At 55.1% G+C, this 19149-nt stretch overlaps 1 protein-coding gene and 1 long non-coding RNA gene across 8 annotated transcripts in view; one reads left to right on the forward strand and one right to left on the reverse strand.

The window, feature by feature from the left end:
* Positions 1-19149, forward strand: part of CDH23 (cadherin related 23) — a 423400-nt gene that overhangs the window by 300690 nt on the left and 103561 nt on the right. For all 7 annotated transcript variants that reach the window (XR_004436645.1, XM_033209267.1, XM_033209271.1 and 4 more), the window contains 7 exons: positions 2060-2172; positions 3328-3435; positions 10200-10389; positions 10727-10872; positions 13104-13323; positions 15088-15240; positions 17281-17394. Coding sequence is in view for 6 of the 7 variants with exons in the window: in XM_033209267.1 (XP_033065158.1) it covers positions 2060-2172; positions 3328-3435; positions 10200-10389; positions 10727-10872; positions 13104-13323; positions 15088-15240; positions 17281-17394 (1044 nt within the window). In the remaining variant the exon portion in view is untranslated. The remainder of the gene's footprint in view (positions 1-2059; positions 2173-3327; positions 3436-10199; positions 10390-10726; positions 10873-13103; positions 13324-15087; positions 15241-17280; positions 17395-19149) is intronic.
* Positions 15059-17321, reverse strand: LOC117082529. The gene is made up of 3 exons (XR_004436648.1): positions 17189-17321; positions 16808-17045; positions 15059-15187 (listed from the first exon to the last, which is right to left on the reverse strand). It is a non-coding gene; the product is annotated as an uncharacterized LOC117082529 (long non-coding RNA).

Genomic DNA, 19149 nt, shown 5'->3' on the forward strand with positions numbered 1-19149 from the left:
CTGTTCCCAGGGCTCTGAGCAGCAGCATCTCATTCTGCCCTCCTCACCTGTGAGGCAGGTACTAGCCTTATCCCCATTTTCCAGATGAGGAAGCTGAGCCACTGGGGAGGTTAAGTAACCTGACTGAGGACTCACAGAGCATGAACTTCTGAATCCAGAATCCAAACATTAAAGTTTCCATTATATGAGTAGCTCCCTGACCTTTCAACCACCCCTGCCCTTGCCTCCCCAGTCAGGGCTCCAGCTCCACCTGGGGCCTTTAATGACACAGACTTTTTCTTGCTGCCTTAACAAGACTTTGGCTCCAAAGGTGTAAGCATTTTCCTCTGAGCTCCTCGGTCAAATTAGCCAGGCCTGCCCCACAGAGGTGGCCTTAATTGGATCTAATTTCCCAGACAGGAGAGGCTATCTATCATGCCGACAAGTTCATGTTTAAAACTTTTTAGAGATTAATTTCTTCCTCGCCCTGCCAATTAATCGACACCACCCTGGCAGAGAATGTGGCTTGTTGGGCAGATCTTTGTGAGTCTTCCATTCCTGGCCTTAGCACCTAAGCTGCCCTGTCACCCACTCCCAGCTCCCTGCTCAGCCCTGCACAGAGCAGAGCGCAAGCCAGCATGCCACGGAGGGAACTGTCAGGGCAGAAGCAGTCCTAAAGGCAATCTGGCCCAGCTGACTTGTTTCATGGTGGAAAGAACCAAGCACAGAGAAGTTAAGTGACTTGTCCCAGGACACACAGCTCAGGCAATGGGGATAAAAAGATGGATAGCACACAGGCCCTGCCCGTGGGGAAAGCTCACAGTCCAGTGGAAGGAAACAGTCATTTTCTGAGTGTTGGGAGCCTCACCTGGAATTACTTTAACCTCACGACAGCTCTGCGTGGAAGTCACACTAATCTCCATTTTATAGATGAGAAAACTGAAGCTTCAAAAATTTAAAATTTTCCAAGGCCAAGCATCTGGGAAGGTCCATAATCAGAATTCAAATCTGCGTCTCACATCCTCACCACATGGGCGCTCTCCCATGGCTGATGCAAGCTGGTGAATGGCCTGGCTGCAGTGACTGCTGAAGTCTGCTGGGACTGGCTCACCCTCCTCCCAAGAGCTAGCGAGGCTCTCAGCTGTGAACTCCATATTCAATACCATCAAGTTGGTAGCTTAAAATGGGCCCTGCTGGGGCTATTTACACCAAGGAAGTTGGAAAATGCCTTTCTTTTTTAATTTTGGGGAGCCAGTTGTCAAACATTTACCAGCACACCACTATCAGGGTGTGCTGGTAAATTTCAGTTACACCAAAATACAAAGAAAGACCAAATACAGGTGAACAAAAAATTGTGTTTAATTGTTCAGATTTAGCACACTAAAAAAATTCGAGGCCATGTAATTATTATGCTGTTCACAATGTAATTAGGAAATTGTTTTATAACTATTAATTATCAATGCACCATAAGGCTGGATAGGTTGAACTGTCCAGTAATGAGTCATAAGTTAGAACGCGTGTGAACACCTGGTGTTTTTCTTTCCTGTCATTGTATTTCTGTGACTATATAAATAAACAGCGCCTGGCACTGTTCTAAGATTTCCATGATCTTAATTCAATTAACCCCATGACAGCCCTATGAGGTAGGTCCTATTATGGTTCCCTTTGAGCCCTGTGAGGAAACTGAGGCACAGAGGATTGAAGTACCTAGCTCCAGGTGATAAAGCCAGTAAGATAATGTCAAAAGTCTAAACAGGTGATCTGTGACTGAGCTCAAGGCCTAATGGCCCTCCTGCCCTGTTCTCCAGCCCCTACCCCAAGAATCAGCCTAGATTTTCCCACATCTGCAAATATTTCCTCCCTGTGGGGTTACATTGTCCAGCTCTGGGGAGCTGGCTTCCAGGGCACGGGAGCTCTCCTGTCTCCCACTGTGATAAGCACCATCTCAGGAACACATCCAGGCTGCCAGATCATGGTCGCCTGCTAACATTTCTCCTGCACGTTCTCACTCTCTCTCCTTCCCTCGCTCTCCCCCTGGCCCACCCAAACCCTCTCACGCACCCACTTCTCTCTCTGGCAGGGGAAATCACCACCACGTCTCTGCTTGACCGAGAGACCAAGTCTGAATACATCCTGATTGTTCGCGCAGTGGACGGGGGTGTGGGCCACAACCAGAAAACTGGCATCGCCACCGTGAGTGTGCTCCCCTCCCATGCCCCAGTTCCCCCTCGCCAGCCAGGCTGCTGCTCCCCGCTTGTACCTCTGGACCGCCGTGTCCTCAGCCTGTGTGAGGCTTTGTGAGAGTGAGCAAGGGGGCAAAAATGAAGTCAGCAGCGGCAGAGGTCAGTCCCCGGGGCCACCACGGCTGTGGGGAAGAAAGGCATCACCACCAGGAATGGAGGGCCCTTGGGAGGAGCAAAACGAAATACTTTCTCTCCTGCCCCTAAACATCCAGGAGGGCAGGTGGCAGAAGGCATGAGCCCTATAGGCCTCTCCGTGCCTTGGCACCTGCCAACAGAGCAGAAGCAGGCATTCCTGTGAGGAAGAGCAGCTCAGAGCAGGAAGCAGGGCCCTGGACGGTTCCTGGGGGCTTGTTCTTCCCCGACTGATGTGCCCCAGAGAGTAGAAAGCTAGAGGAACGAAATGTGGGGGCCTTGAATGAGCTCTCGGCTGCAGAAGTGAAGGGGGAAGTGAGAAGCACTCTGTGAGAGAGGAAGCGGGAGGACCAGCTGACAGTCACTCCAGCCACCTCCCCAATTTGTTCCCCATTCGGTTTCTTTGGCTCACCCTCAGAACTGTGGCCCTCACCCAGCCTGCAGCAGCCACCCCATCCTTACCCAGCCAGAGAGGCTGGAGATGGTATCGCGTGGCCAGGGGTTTGGTGTGAAAATCCCCAATGCCCTACTCTGTCAAGGGAGGCCCCTGCTAATAGGGATCAGCCCTATAAATAATGTACCTGGTGGCAGGTGAGCAAAGAAATTGCTTGGCTTGTAGCTGAGATGGGGAAGCTCAAGGGATCCTATTAGATCCCCCACCCTGTCAGTCACCTTCGGCCAAGACTGGAGGCAGGGATGGGAGAAGTCCCAGATCACAGCAAGGATTTCAGGGATCATCACATCCATTCCACCGCCTCCTGATGGGACAACACTGGAACTCTCTCTCCTGAAGGGGCCTGGCTCCTTCCTGTCCTCCAAAGCCCAGGCCCTGCCCAAGGCTCCCAAGGTTGGTGGAGCTGGCGGAATTAATGCCAAGATGGCCCGTGGGCATCTGAGCATGTTTCCCCTGGCAGGCCCTGCCCTGGCCCATCTCAGCTGGGTGCGTCTCCCAGCGCTCCTTGTGGTTTCACAGGTAAACATCACCCTCCTGGACATCAACGACAACCACCCCACGTGGAAGGACGCACCCTACTACATCAACCTGGTGGAGATGACCCCTCCAGACTCTGACGTGACCACGGTAGGTGGTGGCAGAGCAGCAGAACCGCTAGGCGGCCCTTTCCAGGGGTGTGTGCCCCTCCCACCGCGATCCCAGGGGGCCTGCCCATATGGGGCTGGTGGACTCTGTGTCCCTCTGAGCTGGCTCTTGCAATAGAGTTCTAGTAGTTCTCCTGCATGGTGAAAGGCAGTCAGAGATCAAGGGAAAGCCCTCCAGTGTCAGTAGGCCTCAGGCTTTGTCAAAGGGAGCTTCAGGCAGCCCAGGGACAGTGGCAGGGGAGCTCTGGCCGGTTCCACTTGCGAGTCACACGTGCCCTTAGAGCCCAGGACTCTGGCCACCTGCTCTGGAGAGCTCCCACCCCTACACTGCACAAGCCCCAGCTCCACCCCAGCACCTCTCTTTCACTGCTGTGCCCTGCAGCTCCCCCACAGGCTGGCCTCCAGGGCTGCCCAGCAAGGATTTTGTTCACCTCAGGAATTTTCTGGCACAGGTTTGCCAGGTTTGCACAGGCCCCTGTGTGTATTGTGTGCTCATATGCAGGAATGTGCACAACTCAGGGTGCAGAGGGGAGACACAGCCAAAGCCAGGGCACCCACAGGGGAGACCAGAATCCTGGGTAAACTGAGGAAGCCCAGGTCCCAGTCCCATACCATCTTCTCTGCTGGGAGATTCACGTTTTTCAGCCTTCTCCTCCACACCCTGTACACCACACGGCCTCACTTGGGGAGGCTTGTTCCCACAAGAACAGCCCCACTGCCACCCACCCAGCCCTGTGGGGGACCTGAATCCTGACAACTCACAGTAGCGCCATTGACTGAACAGCTGGGATGTGCCCTGAGCTTCACCTGACGGCTTCTCAGGAACTCTCTCCTCACCATAATCTCACATGGCAGAGGGATTCTGCTGCCTTTGTACTGTGGAGGAGACAGACTTAGAGCTTGAAGGCTTGCCCAAGGTCCCAGAGCTTGTAAGGGGTGCAGTCGGGACTCGAACCCTGGTCTGACTTGGAGACAAGGGATTAGAAACCACCTGGCCCAGTCCTTATTCCTCTGGGAGGGGGCATCCACACACCAGCTGACAGCCAGTCAGTGAACATGTGGAAAGGAAGATAGGCATGACGGCCAGTCCTTCCCTCCCTCTCTTTGTCCTTCCTTCTAGGTTGACCTCCTCTCCCATCCAGAGCCACTGCCAGGTACGGCTCTGGCACTGGAATGGGCACAATGGAATAGGGCAGAGGTGAGGGATCTGGAGTCTGCGATTTTTCTTTTTTTTTTTGAGGCGGTGTCTCGCTCTGTCGCCCGGACTGGAGTGCAGTGGCCGGATCTTAGCTCACTGCAAGCTCCGCCTCCTGGGTTCACGCCATTCTCCTGCCTCAGCCTCCCGAGCAGCTGGGACTACAGGCGCCCGCCACCTCGCCCAGCTAGTTTTTTGTATTTTTAGTAGAGACGGGGTTTCACCGTGTTAGCCAGGATGGTCTCGATCTCCTGACCTCGTGATCCGCCCGTCTCGGCCTCCCAAAGTGCTGGGATTACAGGCTTGAGCCGCCGCGCCCGGCCGAGTCTGCGATTTTTCAAAGTCCCATAGAGGAATTCCTTCCAGCCCAGGGCCAGGTTTAGAAGCCATTACCCTCGCCCTTTGACACAGCTCTCTAGGCTCTTTGGTGGGTGCTCTCTGCTGCCGCCTCATGGGCACTGCACTGCCCCAGGATAACCTTCTTCCCACCCCAGCCAGGGATTCCAAGAGTTGGGGCTGGATCTCACCTCTGAGTACCTTCTGGTCAACCCTCACCTTTCCCTTAGGTTTCTGGGAAATTCCTCCTAAAGGGAACTGAGGGGCAGATGAGGAAGGTTGCTCTGGGAGAAAGGGGCTGCATGGGACACCAGCCTGAATTGCCATTATCAAACAGTATACCCAGCAGACAAGGAGTGGGTGTGCCAAGTGAGGACTGCGCACAGCCTTGGACATCTGCAAGCTCTGGTCCCCACGCCCTTCACCAGGTCTCCTGCCCTCCGCAAGTCCTTCTGAGCCATGAGCAGGCACAGACAATGGACCAGGGGCCTGCTGCCCAGTGCCTCCTCATTTTCCAGGAAACCCACAAGCCATCAGGGAATGCCTACTGCATACCAGGCCCCACGCTTGTCTGGCTAAGGGTACAGGAAGCAACACCAGGCCAGGTGCAGTGGCTCATGCCTGTAATCCCAACACTTTGGAGGCCAAGGCAGGCAGTTCGCTTGAGCCCAGGAGTTCGAGACCAGCATGGGCAACATAGTAAGACCCCCCATTCCCCGTTTATAAAAAAAAATTTTTAAGTAGCCAGATGTGGTGGTGCATCCCTGTGGTCCCAGATACTCGGGAGACTAAGGCAAGAGGATTTTTGAGCCTGGTAGATTGAAGCTGCAGTGAGCCAAGATCACACCACTGCACTCCAGCCTGAGTGACAGAGTGAGACCCTGTCTCAAAAAATAAAAATAAAAAATGAAGCTCCCGCCCTGCCTGCCTTTGGGGAGTGTCATGTCACTCTTCTGTTCAAACCCCAATGGTTCCCATCTCACCCTGTGCAAAAGCCAGAGTCCTTGCCCAACCTACAAAACCCACAGGGTCCACCCCATTGTCACCCCTGAGGAGCCAGCCGTGTCATCCCAATCTGTAGTACAGAGCGGGTGTGGCTGTTCCACCGCTGGCGTCTGGTGGGCACAGGCTCGAGCTTTTCAGTGCCCCAGGGTAGTATTTGAGACCTGAAAAATAAATGTGATGGCTTGAAAGTTCAAAGAGAAAAGGACAAAATCAAAATTAAAACTTGTTATATGAAACATCTGTCAGATGAAAGACGGCAGTTTCAGTAACTATGACATTTAGTGTTTGTGAAAATTTCATTACATTTGAGGACAAATTGGAGGTTACATTTTTCTAGAATTCTTGAAAATTTTCCAGAATTTTCTGGAATTCCCAGTTACGTATGATGATTGCCAGGAAATCAAAAATCAAGAAGCTTCAACGTTAGTCAAGTTTGTCATAGCCAAATATTTTGAAAAGGAAGTTATGAAAATTCTTTCAAATTGTATAGCCATAAAACATGTATATGCATTCGTATGTATGTACATGGGTATGCTTCATTACCTTGGAGAGGACCCCCTGGGGCCTTCTAGGGCCTCACAGTGGCCTAGGATGAGGTAGGGTCTGTGGCCAAAGTGTGAGGTGAGGTGGCTACAGAGGGAACGGCTAACCGAGGTTCAGGTGACAGAAGGAGGAGGTGATATTTGAACAGGTGCTGGCTCACCACCTGACTCATCTCCCACCCCACCATTCCCACACACCCACGCCCACAACCACCCATCACCAACACCCAGGCCTTTCCTTTCCCTGCACCCACTCAACTCTCCCTGAGCTCAGAGCTTTTGCACAAGCCCTTTCCTCCCTGACCCCTGCTCTTTCCATAGGTAGCTCATTCCCTTTCATCTGTCCCAGCTTAAAACATCAGCTGTCTTAGAGAGGCCCTCCCTGACTACTGTCTAAAGTAGCTCGGACCCCTCTCCAAATTCTGTTTCCTGCAGAGCTGGGCCCACGATCTGTGCTTATTTGTTTGGTAGGCTATTTGCTTATTAAGAGGCACATGGTTTAGTGATTAAGCAGGCAGCCTCTGGTACCAAAATGCCCAAGTTTTCACCCCAGCTACACCACTTACCAGCTGTGTGACCTTGGGCAAGTTGCTTAACCTCTCTGTGCTCCAGTTATTCTCATCTAAAAAACAGGGCTAGTAAGAGTCCCCACCTGATAGAACTGTGATCAGCGCTTACTGAGCGGAGATATAGGAAGCACTGGCACATGGGGAGTGGTCAGTAAATGGTAGCTGTCATTATCATCCATATCATTACCATCATCTGCTTCCTTTGCTGGAATCGCACCTATCTCGTTCACTGTCAAACCACACTGCCTAGCACAGTTCTAGGCACATTGTAGGTGTTCAAAATATTTCAAAATATGTGTTGTTAAGGACTGACTCAGCTGGTGAATATCTTACCTTTCCTTCCCCCAACCCCCCAGCTCAGCCAGGCGGTGGCTGGGTCTTCCTTGTCGGAGGGAGACTAGGGCGTGTGGCCCAAGACTCTCTCAAGAGCCCCCTCTAGGCATGGCATGGGCCACAGCCCCTGGAGTTGGAGGCACAAGGCAACCCCAGTGATTTTCAGAGCCTGCATGCAGACAAGTGTCTTCCCACATGTGGCTTCATTTGGGTGCATTTGGAGTTGGTGCAGTGTGTGCATCTGCATGCACCGGGTGTGGCCTGGCATGCAGGCACTGAGGAGGTTCACCTGCACAGGCGTGTGCTGGCAGAGTGGCCATCTCTGTCTGCAAGGGAGATTTTGGTCCCACTCTCCTTTCTGGCTCCTGCAGCTGCCTTCAAGGACCTGGCTGATGGGCATTGATTTAGAGCCTTTCAGAGCCCTCCAGCAAAATAAAGAGAGGGGAGAAGCAGAGAATTATTCCCCGTCAGGCCAGGAGAAAAATGATGGGCGTGAAATGGGAAATAAATGAGGGCAAAGTGGTGAGATTCTACAAAATCGCCCAGCAGGGAGCCTGCAGGAGGCTCACAGCCCTCCACCCTCTCCTGCGTTCCCAACTCACCTTGTGACCAGAGAGTGACCAAGAGGCCCAAAACCAGTGCCCATGCCCCAACCAGGGTCACTTGGAAGCAGCTACCCCTGGCACTCTCTGGCATGGTGGGGGCAGGAAGAGGGAATAGAAGAGAACCACCTCCCATGTGAAATTTATCTCAGCCTGTTCAGCAACAGGCCTGGCCTGGAACAAGTGATTCAACTGCTCTATTCCTCAGTTTCCCCATCCAGAAAAATAAAACCTGGAGAAAATCATCTCACCCCCAGGCTGGGTGTGGTGTCTCACACCTGTAAGCCAAGCACTTTGGGAGGCTGAGGCAGGAGGATCACTTGAGGTCAAGAGTTTGAGACCAACCTGGCCAACATGGTAAAACCTTGTCTCTATTAAAAATACAAAAATTAGCCAGGCGTGGTGGCTCTTGCCTGTAATCCCAGCTATTTGGGAGGCTAAGGTGGGAGGATCGCTTGAAACCAGGAAGTGGAGATTGCAGTGAGCCAAGATTGCACCACTGCATTTCAGTCTGGGCGATGGAGCAAGACTCCGTCTCAAAGAAAAAAAAAAAATCTCCCTTTTCAAACTGTTGAGAGAAGCATTGTAAAAACGCAAGGAATGCTGGTCTTCTATGTCCATCTGTGAAACGACTTGGCCTGTTTTAAATTATGCCTGGAGTGCCTAAGAGCCCCATCTCCCGTTTGCAAAATGGGGGTGTTGGGGTCCCCTTTATGGAAGCTAGGGAAACTGAGGCAACATGCCCACAGCAAGATAAGGACACCTCAGGCCTGGAAGGCAGGGACCTCCCCTCCCCTACCCTTTGATGCTGCAAGGCTGGGCTGAGGAGAGGAGGGCTGAGCAGTCCAGGGTGGGAGTGGGGGCTGCCCCCGCCCCTCTGAAGGGGCAGCTGGCCTAGGGCGCCACAGCATTCAGCCCTGCATCAGCCTCTCTCTCCCCGGCCTCTCCAGGACCCATGGACACGATAGATGGGAGTACTCAGCCAGTGCAGCTCATCTGTCTGTTCTGGTCTGGTGGCCCCAGAGACACCTCTGGCTGGGGATTAAGCAGAGGAGGGACAGATTCTGCTGCCAAAGCACAAAAGGCTCCACATCAAGTAAGATGAAGGAGCTGACAAGCCTGGCTGTCACCACTGAGTGTACTGCAGTTAAGAATAATCCTGTCCTGATGTGGCCCCAGGGACTGTGGTCACCTCTCCTGTACTGGTCTTGTCCACCCCTGCTGCCACAGTGGCCTCTGCAATGCAAGGTCAGGGGTGAGCGAGGGGTAAGGGCCACCTCAGGAGCCTCCAGGCTGGGAGCTGGATCAGCTCCATGGCTGGGGCTGTGTGACCCTGAGACTGGCCTGTGCCTCTCTGGGCTCTGCTTTCTCCTTGTGGAAAGCAGGGCGGGTGGAGGATGAGGGAGCTTCCCCACAGAGCAGGGGATCCGTGCACACAGGGGGCCTCAGCGAAGACAGGGAGCCCTCAAAGGCTGCAGGGGGCCCTTTGCCTTTTGTTTACGACCTGGCTGTGTGGGATCTGGGACACTAAGGGACAGCAGGCTGTGGGGTTCACCGCCCCTGGGTTAGGGCTGCACTGAGCACTGACCCCTTCATGACATGGAGGTTATAAGTGGGGAACAAGGCTGTGAGCTGGGGAGTTGAAGGGGCCAGAGTATCTGAGGCCCAGTCCTGAGACCCTGCCCCTTATCAGGGACGGTGTACCTCCCTTCCAGGGAGCTCCACCCTGTCCTTCCTCAACACTCCCCCAGCCCCATGACTGCCCCAAATAACTGGGTCCCGCCTTCTGAAACTGGGGCCCAGCCATGGCTTCCTCCACATGCCCTGTCATCTCTGGTGTCACAATCTAATGCTTCAAAGGAAGGAAGGAAGGGAGGGTTTGATGAGGAGGAACCCAGTCTCCAAAATCCAGGGTTTCAAATCCTTTCAAAAATCTCAGCTGGAGTACAGACTCCCCAGCCCTTCCCAGCCCCTCCCCTAGAGAACTCCTGCCTCCCATCCCTCTCAGACCCGGCCACTGGGCCCAGCAGGGAGGCTCACTTCCTGGGCTACAGCCAGGATGCCCCCTCCCCAGGACCAACATCTGAACTCAGATACCCCCGGCCAGCCCAGAGACACCCTCCCCAGGCGTGGCTCAGTGAAGGGGTCTGCTCCCTCCCTGGCAGGTGGTGGCTGTGGACCCAGACCTGGGGGAGAATGGCACTCTGGTGTACAGCATCCAGCCACCCAACAAGTTCTACAGCCTCAACAGCACCACAGGCAAGATCCGCACCACCCATGCCATGCTGGACCGGGAGAACCCTGACCCCCACGAGGCTGAGCTGATGCGCAGAATCATCGTCTCTGTCACTGACTGTATGGACCCCTCTCACCCCTCACAGCCCTCACACCTTAGGCTGCGGGCATCCCCGGTGACTGGGTCTCTGGGGGACCTGGGGCCCACCCAGGAGGGCTATGTCTGATCACCAAGAGTAGGGTAATACCCACGCCCCAGTTGTGACTCCCAGAGCACCCCGAGGGAACGGAGGGGGCTGGGAAGGCTAGCTGTGAGGCCCAGGCTGCTTCCTGGAGGGGCCATTGGCACGGAGGGCTCTGAATCTGCCACCCTCTTGCCACTTGCTTTCTTCCTGTCCGTTTTCTCTTGCACCCATCTTACCCCGTCCTCAGCCCCTTCTCGCCTTGGTCTCCCCAGGTGGCAGGCCCCCTCTGAGAGCCACCAGCAGTGCCACAGTGTTTGTGAACCTCTTGGATCTCAATGACAATGACCCCACCTTTCAGAACCTGCCTTTTGTAGCTGAGGTGCTCGAAGGCACCCCCGCAGGGGTCTCCATCTACCAAGTGAGTCTCTCTCATCTCATTCCTACCAGCCCAGAAGTGGGCAGTGGGTGCCCAAGGGGCCTAGCCCAGGCTGAACACTTTGCAGAGCTGGGGCAGGGGAGGAGCTGGATCTTGAAGGACAGAGGCTCTGGAGATGTGGAGGGAAGTGTGGCAGGAAAGGATAGTGAGATGGGCAAAGGCAGAGGGAGAGAGAGGGAGAGAGGCAAGATGGAATTCTGGAAGTCATGTCCAAATTTCTCAGGGCCTCATTATGGAGGTCTGGCCCAGGACCTTCCATTCCCTAAGCCTGCAGATGGTTCTAGAATACAAGGAAGGCCAGATGAGTGTAGCCCTGGGCATCCGCCTCTCCCATGGCTTCCCATAAGCCCCGGATCAGCTCCCTCTACTATAGTAGAGGGGCCTCTCCCCACTTTGCAGGGCTGTAAAGAGACTTGCCCAAGACCCTGCGGCCAAGCAAGGCACGGTCTGATCTTGGGCCTGGCTTCTTTGCCTCTTGTTCCATCATCTTCTGGTCAGGGGGATCCTGAAGGTGCTGGTTTAGGGGAGAGGACATCCAGGGTTTCAAGTCCTTTCAAAACCTCAGCCCTCCAGAGGCCGTTTGGGAACACTGGAGACCCTCCTGCTTAAGAGCATGGGCTGTGGAGTCCAAACAACAGGGGTGTGGATCCCATCTCCAGCACCAGGGTGCTGTGTGACTTGGAGCAAACTGCTTAACCTCTCTGAGTCTCAGTTTCTCATCTGTAAAATGGAGATAATAATAGTACCTGCCTGGCTGTGCTGTGGGGACTCAATCAGACACATGTATGAAGCACCCTGGAACTTGGACACTGGAAACACGATAGCTGTGGTGATCACTGTGTATCTGTCACGAGGGCTTATATCTGAGACACAATGGCCATATCAAGTTAGCCTGTTCCCATTTGAAGAAGACGGGGTTGTTTCTCAGAATGCCAGAGGGAGTGAGCTTGGTGGTGCCCCATAGGCCCGATGTGCCTCAGTTTCTTCATCTGTAGTAGGAGGTGGTGTTCTTTGGTGGGTCCTCAAACCCCCAGCAGGGGGCGCCACAATCCAGGGAACAGCAGTCAGTCCCCGAGGAAGCCCCCAGACTAGAGGGGAGGCGGGGTGAGAGTGAGTCAACCCCCAAACCCGGTTCTCTGGGGGCTCACAGCTGGTGAAGAAAGATGCCCACCAATGCAACTTCTGAGTTCATAGAGGAAGGAGCGGGGAGCGTTTAATTTGGAAACTGTCCTCATGTACAGGATGAGGGCCCTCCCTTGAACTGTGGGAACTAGGTGGGAACTAGGCTCCCGGGTCCCACCTAGGACCTCAGGCGATTCAGATTTCTGCAGGTTGTGCAGAAGAGCCTTCTCCAGGGGAGTAGAGCTGTGTTCAAGTAAAGTAAAAATACTGAGCCCCCCGTCCTGGAAAGCATGCAAGCTGAGTCCAGACACCTCTCGTCCAGTTTGCTGGATGTGAAATAGATCAGACGACCTTGATGTTGTCTTCCAATCCTGAGAGTCTTGGCTTAATCCCAAACTCTTATTTTAGCTATTATTACACATTTCCCCAAACGCCTTGGATCCACTTCAGTAAAACTTTATTCAGGGAACCGGGGTCTTGAGTTGGGCAATCTGATCAGGGCTGGAGGTGCAAATGAGAACAGTGTAGGAACTTGGGAGGAGGCTTGCCTGTACATGGCCGCAAACAGCTATTTTAAAAAATAATAATAATGAAATCCTCAAGTGACTTTTTAAAAAGAACCCTTGATGTCATTTTATTTTTGTTATTGCTCTCTCACAAATCAAAGCAAAGCGGGGGAGGGGAAGCCTGTGGATCCACCCTTCTATGTGGTTGAACTCCAGATAATGGTGGGGTCCTTAAGCTGGAACAGCTGCTCCAAACCTGGAAGGGCTTCCTAATGGGGAGAGCAGGGGCTGAAGGGGGGAAAGCACTGTAGAGACCTGAGCTCTTATTCTAAAAAGTCCCTCTGCCACCCCATCGCCAGCCTCACTTGGTGCATCCGGACGCCTTTCAGCTGACGTGCGACCCCCTTGGAGAGCATCTGGGAGGGTGCCCTGGGGACAGTGGCCTGGCCTAAGGCTTGGAGCGGAGCAGATGTGTCTGGCTGCAGCCAAGTGTGGCTTGGCAGGGAGGAGGGAGCACTTCTTGGGGGAGAAGCACCCGTCCCAGTGTCCCCTCCCCGCCCTCATGCTGCCCCTCCTCGCCCTCAGGTGGTGGCCATCGACCTCGATGAGGGCCTGAACGGCCTGGTGTCCTACCGCATGCCGATCGGCGTGCCCCGCATGGACTTCCTCATCAACAGCAGCAGCGGCGTGGTGGTCACCACCACCAAGCTGGACCGAGAGCGCATCGCTGAGTACCAGCTGCGGGTGGTCGCCAGTGATGCAGGCACGCCCACCAAGAGCTCCACCAGCACGCTCACCATCCATGGTGAGGGGCACGGGGTCTTCTGCTGTGTGCTCAGTGTGTGGGCACAGGCCTGGGTCAGGGCCAGGGGGAGAGGGAAGCCCATGTCTCCCACTGCTGTCTGCTGGACTTGTAGGCACAGACTCCCTTGTTAATGAAGCGCCCTCCTCAGCTGGAGCCATTCAACACAGCAGAGCCTTCTCCGCACCTGGCCACTGCCTGCAGTGCCCCAGAGCTCAGGGGCAGTGGCCTGGACCTGCTGCCAAGGCCCCGTCACCCCCACCCCTCCTGGCCTCTGATCACAGTAACAGCAGAGAAGGCTTGAGAAGCGGCCGGGACCCTCAGGGTCATGAACAGGCAGGGAGGGTGCAGAGCCCTTTGTCTTCTTTGGAAGGCCAGAGTTTTTATTTGGGAGACATAAAGGAGACCTCCCCCTCCCAAGGGTGTGGAACCCCTGGGCTGGCAGTGGCAGGGCATCACCCTGGGAAGAGAGCAGCTGGGACTCCCGGACTCCCTAAGATCGTCATGCCCCTGGGACTGTCGTGCTCATTCCCAGTGTCTCTGCCCTCTATTGGTGAAGGGGCGGAGTACTGTTTCCACTCTGGATGAATCGTTAATTTTCAGGACAGGATGGGGACATAAGCTGTTGCCAAGGGGCCAGGAATAACCCCAGGGAAATAAAGGCAGAGATTAACAGGCAAGACATGGCCTGTTCCCAGGCCTGTTCAGTCCCATGCTAGCTCTGCCGGCCTCTGTGGCTTGGCAGGGGGGCAGGGAAGGCAGTAGTTAGCTTGGCACAGGCGCAGACACTGACCCTCTTCAGTCGAGACCTGAGATGGTGAGGATTTCAGAGAGCACGACATTCTCTCTCCCATCGGTCCAAGGCTTGCCTGTGGGTTTCTGGTGCCAGTTTCAGGACCCCCTTCTTGGCCGATGATTGACAGGGAATATGTCCCAGCTTTAAGAGAGGACCCCTGGAGGGCCTTTCTCCAAGCCCCAGCAGAAGTCATAACATCAAACGGGCCCAGCATCTCCCCTGGTGATACCACTTAGAGGAACCCAAGTGGAGTGCGGATCACTTCGCTATGAAGGTTTTCCAAGCCCCATCTGCCGAGGAATAGGGGCCCAGCATGCAGAGCTGAATAAACAAATCCGTAAGGGAAATTAAACCTTATTTCGGGGGGTGGGATTTTCAAAGTGAGCTCCCTTTGCTGAAACTCCATTGCACACTGAGGGTAGATCTTGAGGCTCCAGCTCTCCACTCTGCCACTGTGTGACTTTGGACAAGTCACTCAGCTGCTCTGAGCTTCCGCTTCCTCAGCTCCACAGTGTGTGTAATAATGCCTGCCTCCTAGGGTGCTCTGAGGGCTGCCTGTGGTCCTGTACGGGAAGCACTCAGCATGGGCTTGGCACGCTGGACAAGCTCGTAAATGGTCACTGTCGTCATCGTTGTCATGATTGTCCGTGTTGTCATGGTCATTGTTAGGCGCATACTGGAGAGAGGTTCTAAGGTTTTCTCTCCTCCCTTTGACAGCTGAGCAGCAATAAGCCCCGAGAACACAGGGACATCGGGAGGGTCTGGAGCACTGGTGGGCTTGGTCCTGGCCCCGGTGGGCATGGGGGGCCCTGGGCTCACAGCCAGGAGGTGTTGACACAAATGCAACTTGGAGCCCGTGACTCCTTTGGGAATTCGTTCCCTACTTGGTCTGGGGCTGGAGCCGCTGCTCCAGAGCTGGGTGGCCTGCAGCAGAAGCCAGGCCTAGCCCTGGCGCCCATTCTGCCCCACAGTGCTGGATGTGAACGACGAGATGCCCACCTTCTTCCCGGCCGTGTACAACGTGTCTGTGTCGGAGGATGTGCCGCGCGAGTTCCGAGTGGTCTGGCTGAACTGCACGGACAACGACGTGGGCCTCAATGCCGAGCTCAGCTATTTCATCACAGGTGCTGTCCCCGCCTCCGCCCACCTGTGCAGGCCTCTAGGGGCCCTGCCCCCACCCCTCCCAGATAGACTAAGTGGGGGGCAGGTGAGGGTGGAAAAGAGGTCAGGGCTCTACCGTGGGGCTTTAACCCCTGTTGGTGCCTCCCGAGGATTTGCTCCTGGCTCTTCCCAAGGGCTTTGCAGCCAGATCACTCTGGACTGGCTCCCTGGGGACCTCCTGAACCAGTTGCTTGCAGGGATGGGGAGCACCTACCAAGGTTCATTCTAGAGGGAGGTGAGGCCCCATGATTCCTAGGGAGGAGCCCTGAGCTGCACTCCCTGCCCCAAGTAGGGTGGCAGAGCAGTGACTGGAGGAACGTGGCCTCATCCTTCCTCGGGGACCCGTTACTCAGGAGAATTCCCATCTGTTTAGAGGCAGATGGTTTTGATCTCCCTAAATGAAATGGTTTTAGCTTAAAAATGTTGCCTGGCTGTTGCCTGCAGAGCTATGGCCACAGATGATGAGGCCATGTCCTGGCTCACAGGGGAAAGTGAACCGCGATGGATTAGTGATGTCTGCCACGGTGATAGGATTGGTAGTTGGTGGCACACATCCCATGGATTTGCCATTCCTGGATGAGAACACAGCTTCTCAGCCTCCCTGACACACGAGAGGTGCTGGGACACATGGGGGTGCGGTCTTCCCCATTCCTCAACCCTCCTTGGCCCTTTTACCAACTCAGTCTTCTCTCTGTCCATGACCTGCCTACCAACACACATGTTGCCTCTGCATATGTGTGCCTGTACACATGAGCAGGGCACACACCAGCCTCCCAATGCCCCCCCGTGAAGCAAGGAAGCCCAGCTCACAGCCCATCTGTGGCTCTGCTGCGGCCAATGTGACCTCCCAGCCCTCAGCCTTCCCTTTCTTCCCTCGCCTCCCTGAAGGTGCCCAGCACCCTCAGGCCTACTCCTCACACTCTGGCCCTCAAGTCGGCCCTAGGGAGGGCTTAGTTGCCAAGACCCCTCACATGGCACCAGCTCCGTGGCTCCACTGCCTGCACTTCTTGCGTCCCAGTTCTGCCCTGGGCTCCCTGGGAGCCAGAGTGTGTCCCTTGCCAATGGTACTTCAGACACTGGGGAGCACTGGAGGACTGGGGGTCAGAATGCTTTCCCCAGGGGCAAACCAGCAAGGACAGGGGAGCACCTAGCAGCCCGCAGGATGACTCTTCAGCACCCCAAAGTGGTGGGCTCCTGCTGACTGCCCAGAGCCCTGCTGGATTCTCAGTGTGCTTTCTACAAGGAGCTGAGCCCGGGCCTGCCCAAGCTTACCACAAAGCTGGTGCCATGGCGCCCTCTGCTGCCCAGAACACCACACTGCTCACCAGCTGGCAGGGGAGGGGTCTCCACACTATTCTGGGAGTTCTTTCCTGACTCCCGTCCACCCCAAGAGGAGACCCTCACACTTCCCATCTGTCCCAGAACTCAAGGAGACTCTAATCCCTGTCTCCTGTATGCCTGCCTTGACTCCTCCCTCTGTGGAGCCTCCATGTCCCCACTCAGGGAGCTTCGATCCTCAGCCCATCTCACCTCCGAGATGAGGGGCCTGGGGGATGCCCAGCCAATCCCAGAGTTCTCAGCCGCATATCCAAGCCCCTACGCGGGTTAGCTGCTCAGACGCTTCTGCAGGACAGGCCGGGAGCGGAGGGGTGAAGGACACGCCCAGGGACCCACACACGGAGAAACCCAGGGTGGCACAGGCACACTGCCGAGCGAGGGGTTCTCCTCTGTGAAGTGGAGGCTAAATGAAGTGGTCTGCATGAAGTACCTGTAAACAGGAGGTGCTTCATGAAGGTTAGGAAACGATTCCAGGCATCTGGCGCCCCCACTGAGCCCACCCAGGCTGCACCTGCATCAGAGCACCTCAGGCAGGGCTGAATCGGCAGCACAGTCTCCCACTCCTGAACTCACCAGGGCAGGTCCCAGCTCAGGAGCAGAGCCCCCGCTTCTCCTGCCCGGGAGCTCTGTTTCCCAGCCGGAATCTTCCTGCCCTTCACCCACAGGTGGCAACGTGGATGGGAAGTTCAGCGTGGGTTACCGCGATGCCGTTGTGAGAACCGTGGTGAGCCTGGACCGGGAGACCACAGCCGCCTACATGCTCATCCTGGAGGCCATCGGTATGCACCAGCCCCTCACCCACCAACACAGTGATCTGAGCAGAGTTCACACTGAGTGCCTCCCGGGAGCCGGCCTTTTGCTAAAGGCTGAACTCTGCCCAGGTGCCAGTGGAGAAAGGGCCACCAGATATTCACCAAACATTACTGAGCCCTTGCCAGGCATGAGGCTCCCTGTGTGGTGCTACATGCGACACTTTAGGATGGTAAGGTGGGAGCTGCATGGGAGACCCACGTGTGGACAAATTACTGCAAATCCAGGCAAGCCAGCAGGAAGGGGAAAGGATGACATAAGAGTATCGGGCAGTGGTGCAGACACGGAGGGGAGAGGTCATGGGAGGCTTCCTGGAGGAATTGACATCTGGGAGTGCCTTTGAGTGAGTTAGGACCCTTTCAGCTGCAAATTTTAAAATAAAATAAACTAACTTCAGCAATATGGGCTCACAAAATCAGTCCACTGGGAGATGGAGCTTCCGGTATGACTGGATTCAGGACTCAGGTGACACCTCAGGCTTCAGTCTCTGCATTGGCTGGCGCTGCCTCCTATGTGTTGATGTATTAGTCTGTTTTCACGCTGCTGATAAAGACATACCCGAGACTGGGTAATTTATACAGGAAAAAGGGTTTAATGGGACTTACAGTTCCACGTGGTTGGGGAGACCTCACAATCATGGCAGAAGGCAAGGAGGAGCAAGTCCCGTCTTACACGGATGGCAGCAGGCAAAGAGAGAATGAGGAAGATGCAAAAGCAGAAACCCCTGACAAAACCATCAGATCTCATGAGACTTATTCACTCCCACGAGTACAGTATAGGGGAAACCACCCCCATGATTCAATTATCTCCCACTGGCTCCCTCCCACAACACGTGGAAATTATGGGAATATAATTCAAGTTGAGATCTGGGTGGGGACACAAAGCCGAACCGTATCAGTTGGTGTTATTCTTCAGCTCACATGGTGGCAGGTCATTGCCCCAGCCTCACCCATGCACATTCTCAGGTTCAAGTGCAGCAGCAGGGAAGACAGCACTTGTCTCTTTCCCCTCCCTGGCAGAAGCCCTCAGATCAGCTCTAGATAGATCCATTCTGCCCCAGTGCCCATTCCTGAGCCCCTCACTGTGGCCAGGGAAGTGAGATGTGCTGATTACTTAGGCCTAAGTCACATGCCCATCCTTGGAGCTGGGGGCAGTCCTACCTATCCAGCATTCCAGGCCTCAGAGCCTGGAAGGGAGGGTCCACAGGGAGACATTCAGGACATGGCCTTCCCAGGGGAGCACAGGGCAGTGCTCATGGACAAAAACAAGGGGTGCCCACTGCAGCCTTGGAGGCCATATAAGGTTTCAGTACACGAAGAAGCAGGGAGGGCATTTCAGGCAGCGACACCAGCCCATGCAAGAGCCTGGAGGTGGGAAAGCACCCTGTGTGCATCAGCACATGTGCATACACTGCAGCTGGCCCATGGAGTGGCCCACACTGGGGAAGGGGGGGCTGTGACCAGGCAAGGCCATGTGTGGAGGCCTAAACATTGGCCAAGAAGTTTAGTCTTCGGTCTCTGGGCAGCAGGGAACCCTTGAGGGCCCCAGAGGGGAAGAGTGGTAGGATGAGGCCTGTGCCGCCAGGTGCCCCTGGTCCTCGCAGGAAGTTTGCAGTAGCTGAGTAAGAAGGGAATGAATTCTCTGGGCCTCACTCTTTCCAACCATCCATCCCTTCCCAGCCTGCCCATGCCCAGATGCCTCTGCCCTCTGCCCTGCTCTCTTCC

The sequence above is a fragment of the Trachypithecus francoisi genome, unplaced genomic scaffold, assembly GCF_009764315.1.
Source record: "Trachypithecus francoisi isolate TF-2019V2 unplaced genomic scaffold, Tfra_2.0 Lachesis_group9, whole genome shotgun sequence".
Classification (NCBI taxonomy): Eukaryota; Metazoa; Chordata; class Mammalia; order Primates; family Cercopithecidae; genus Trachypithecus; species Trachypithecus francoisi.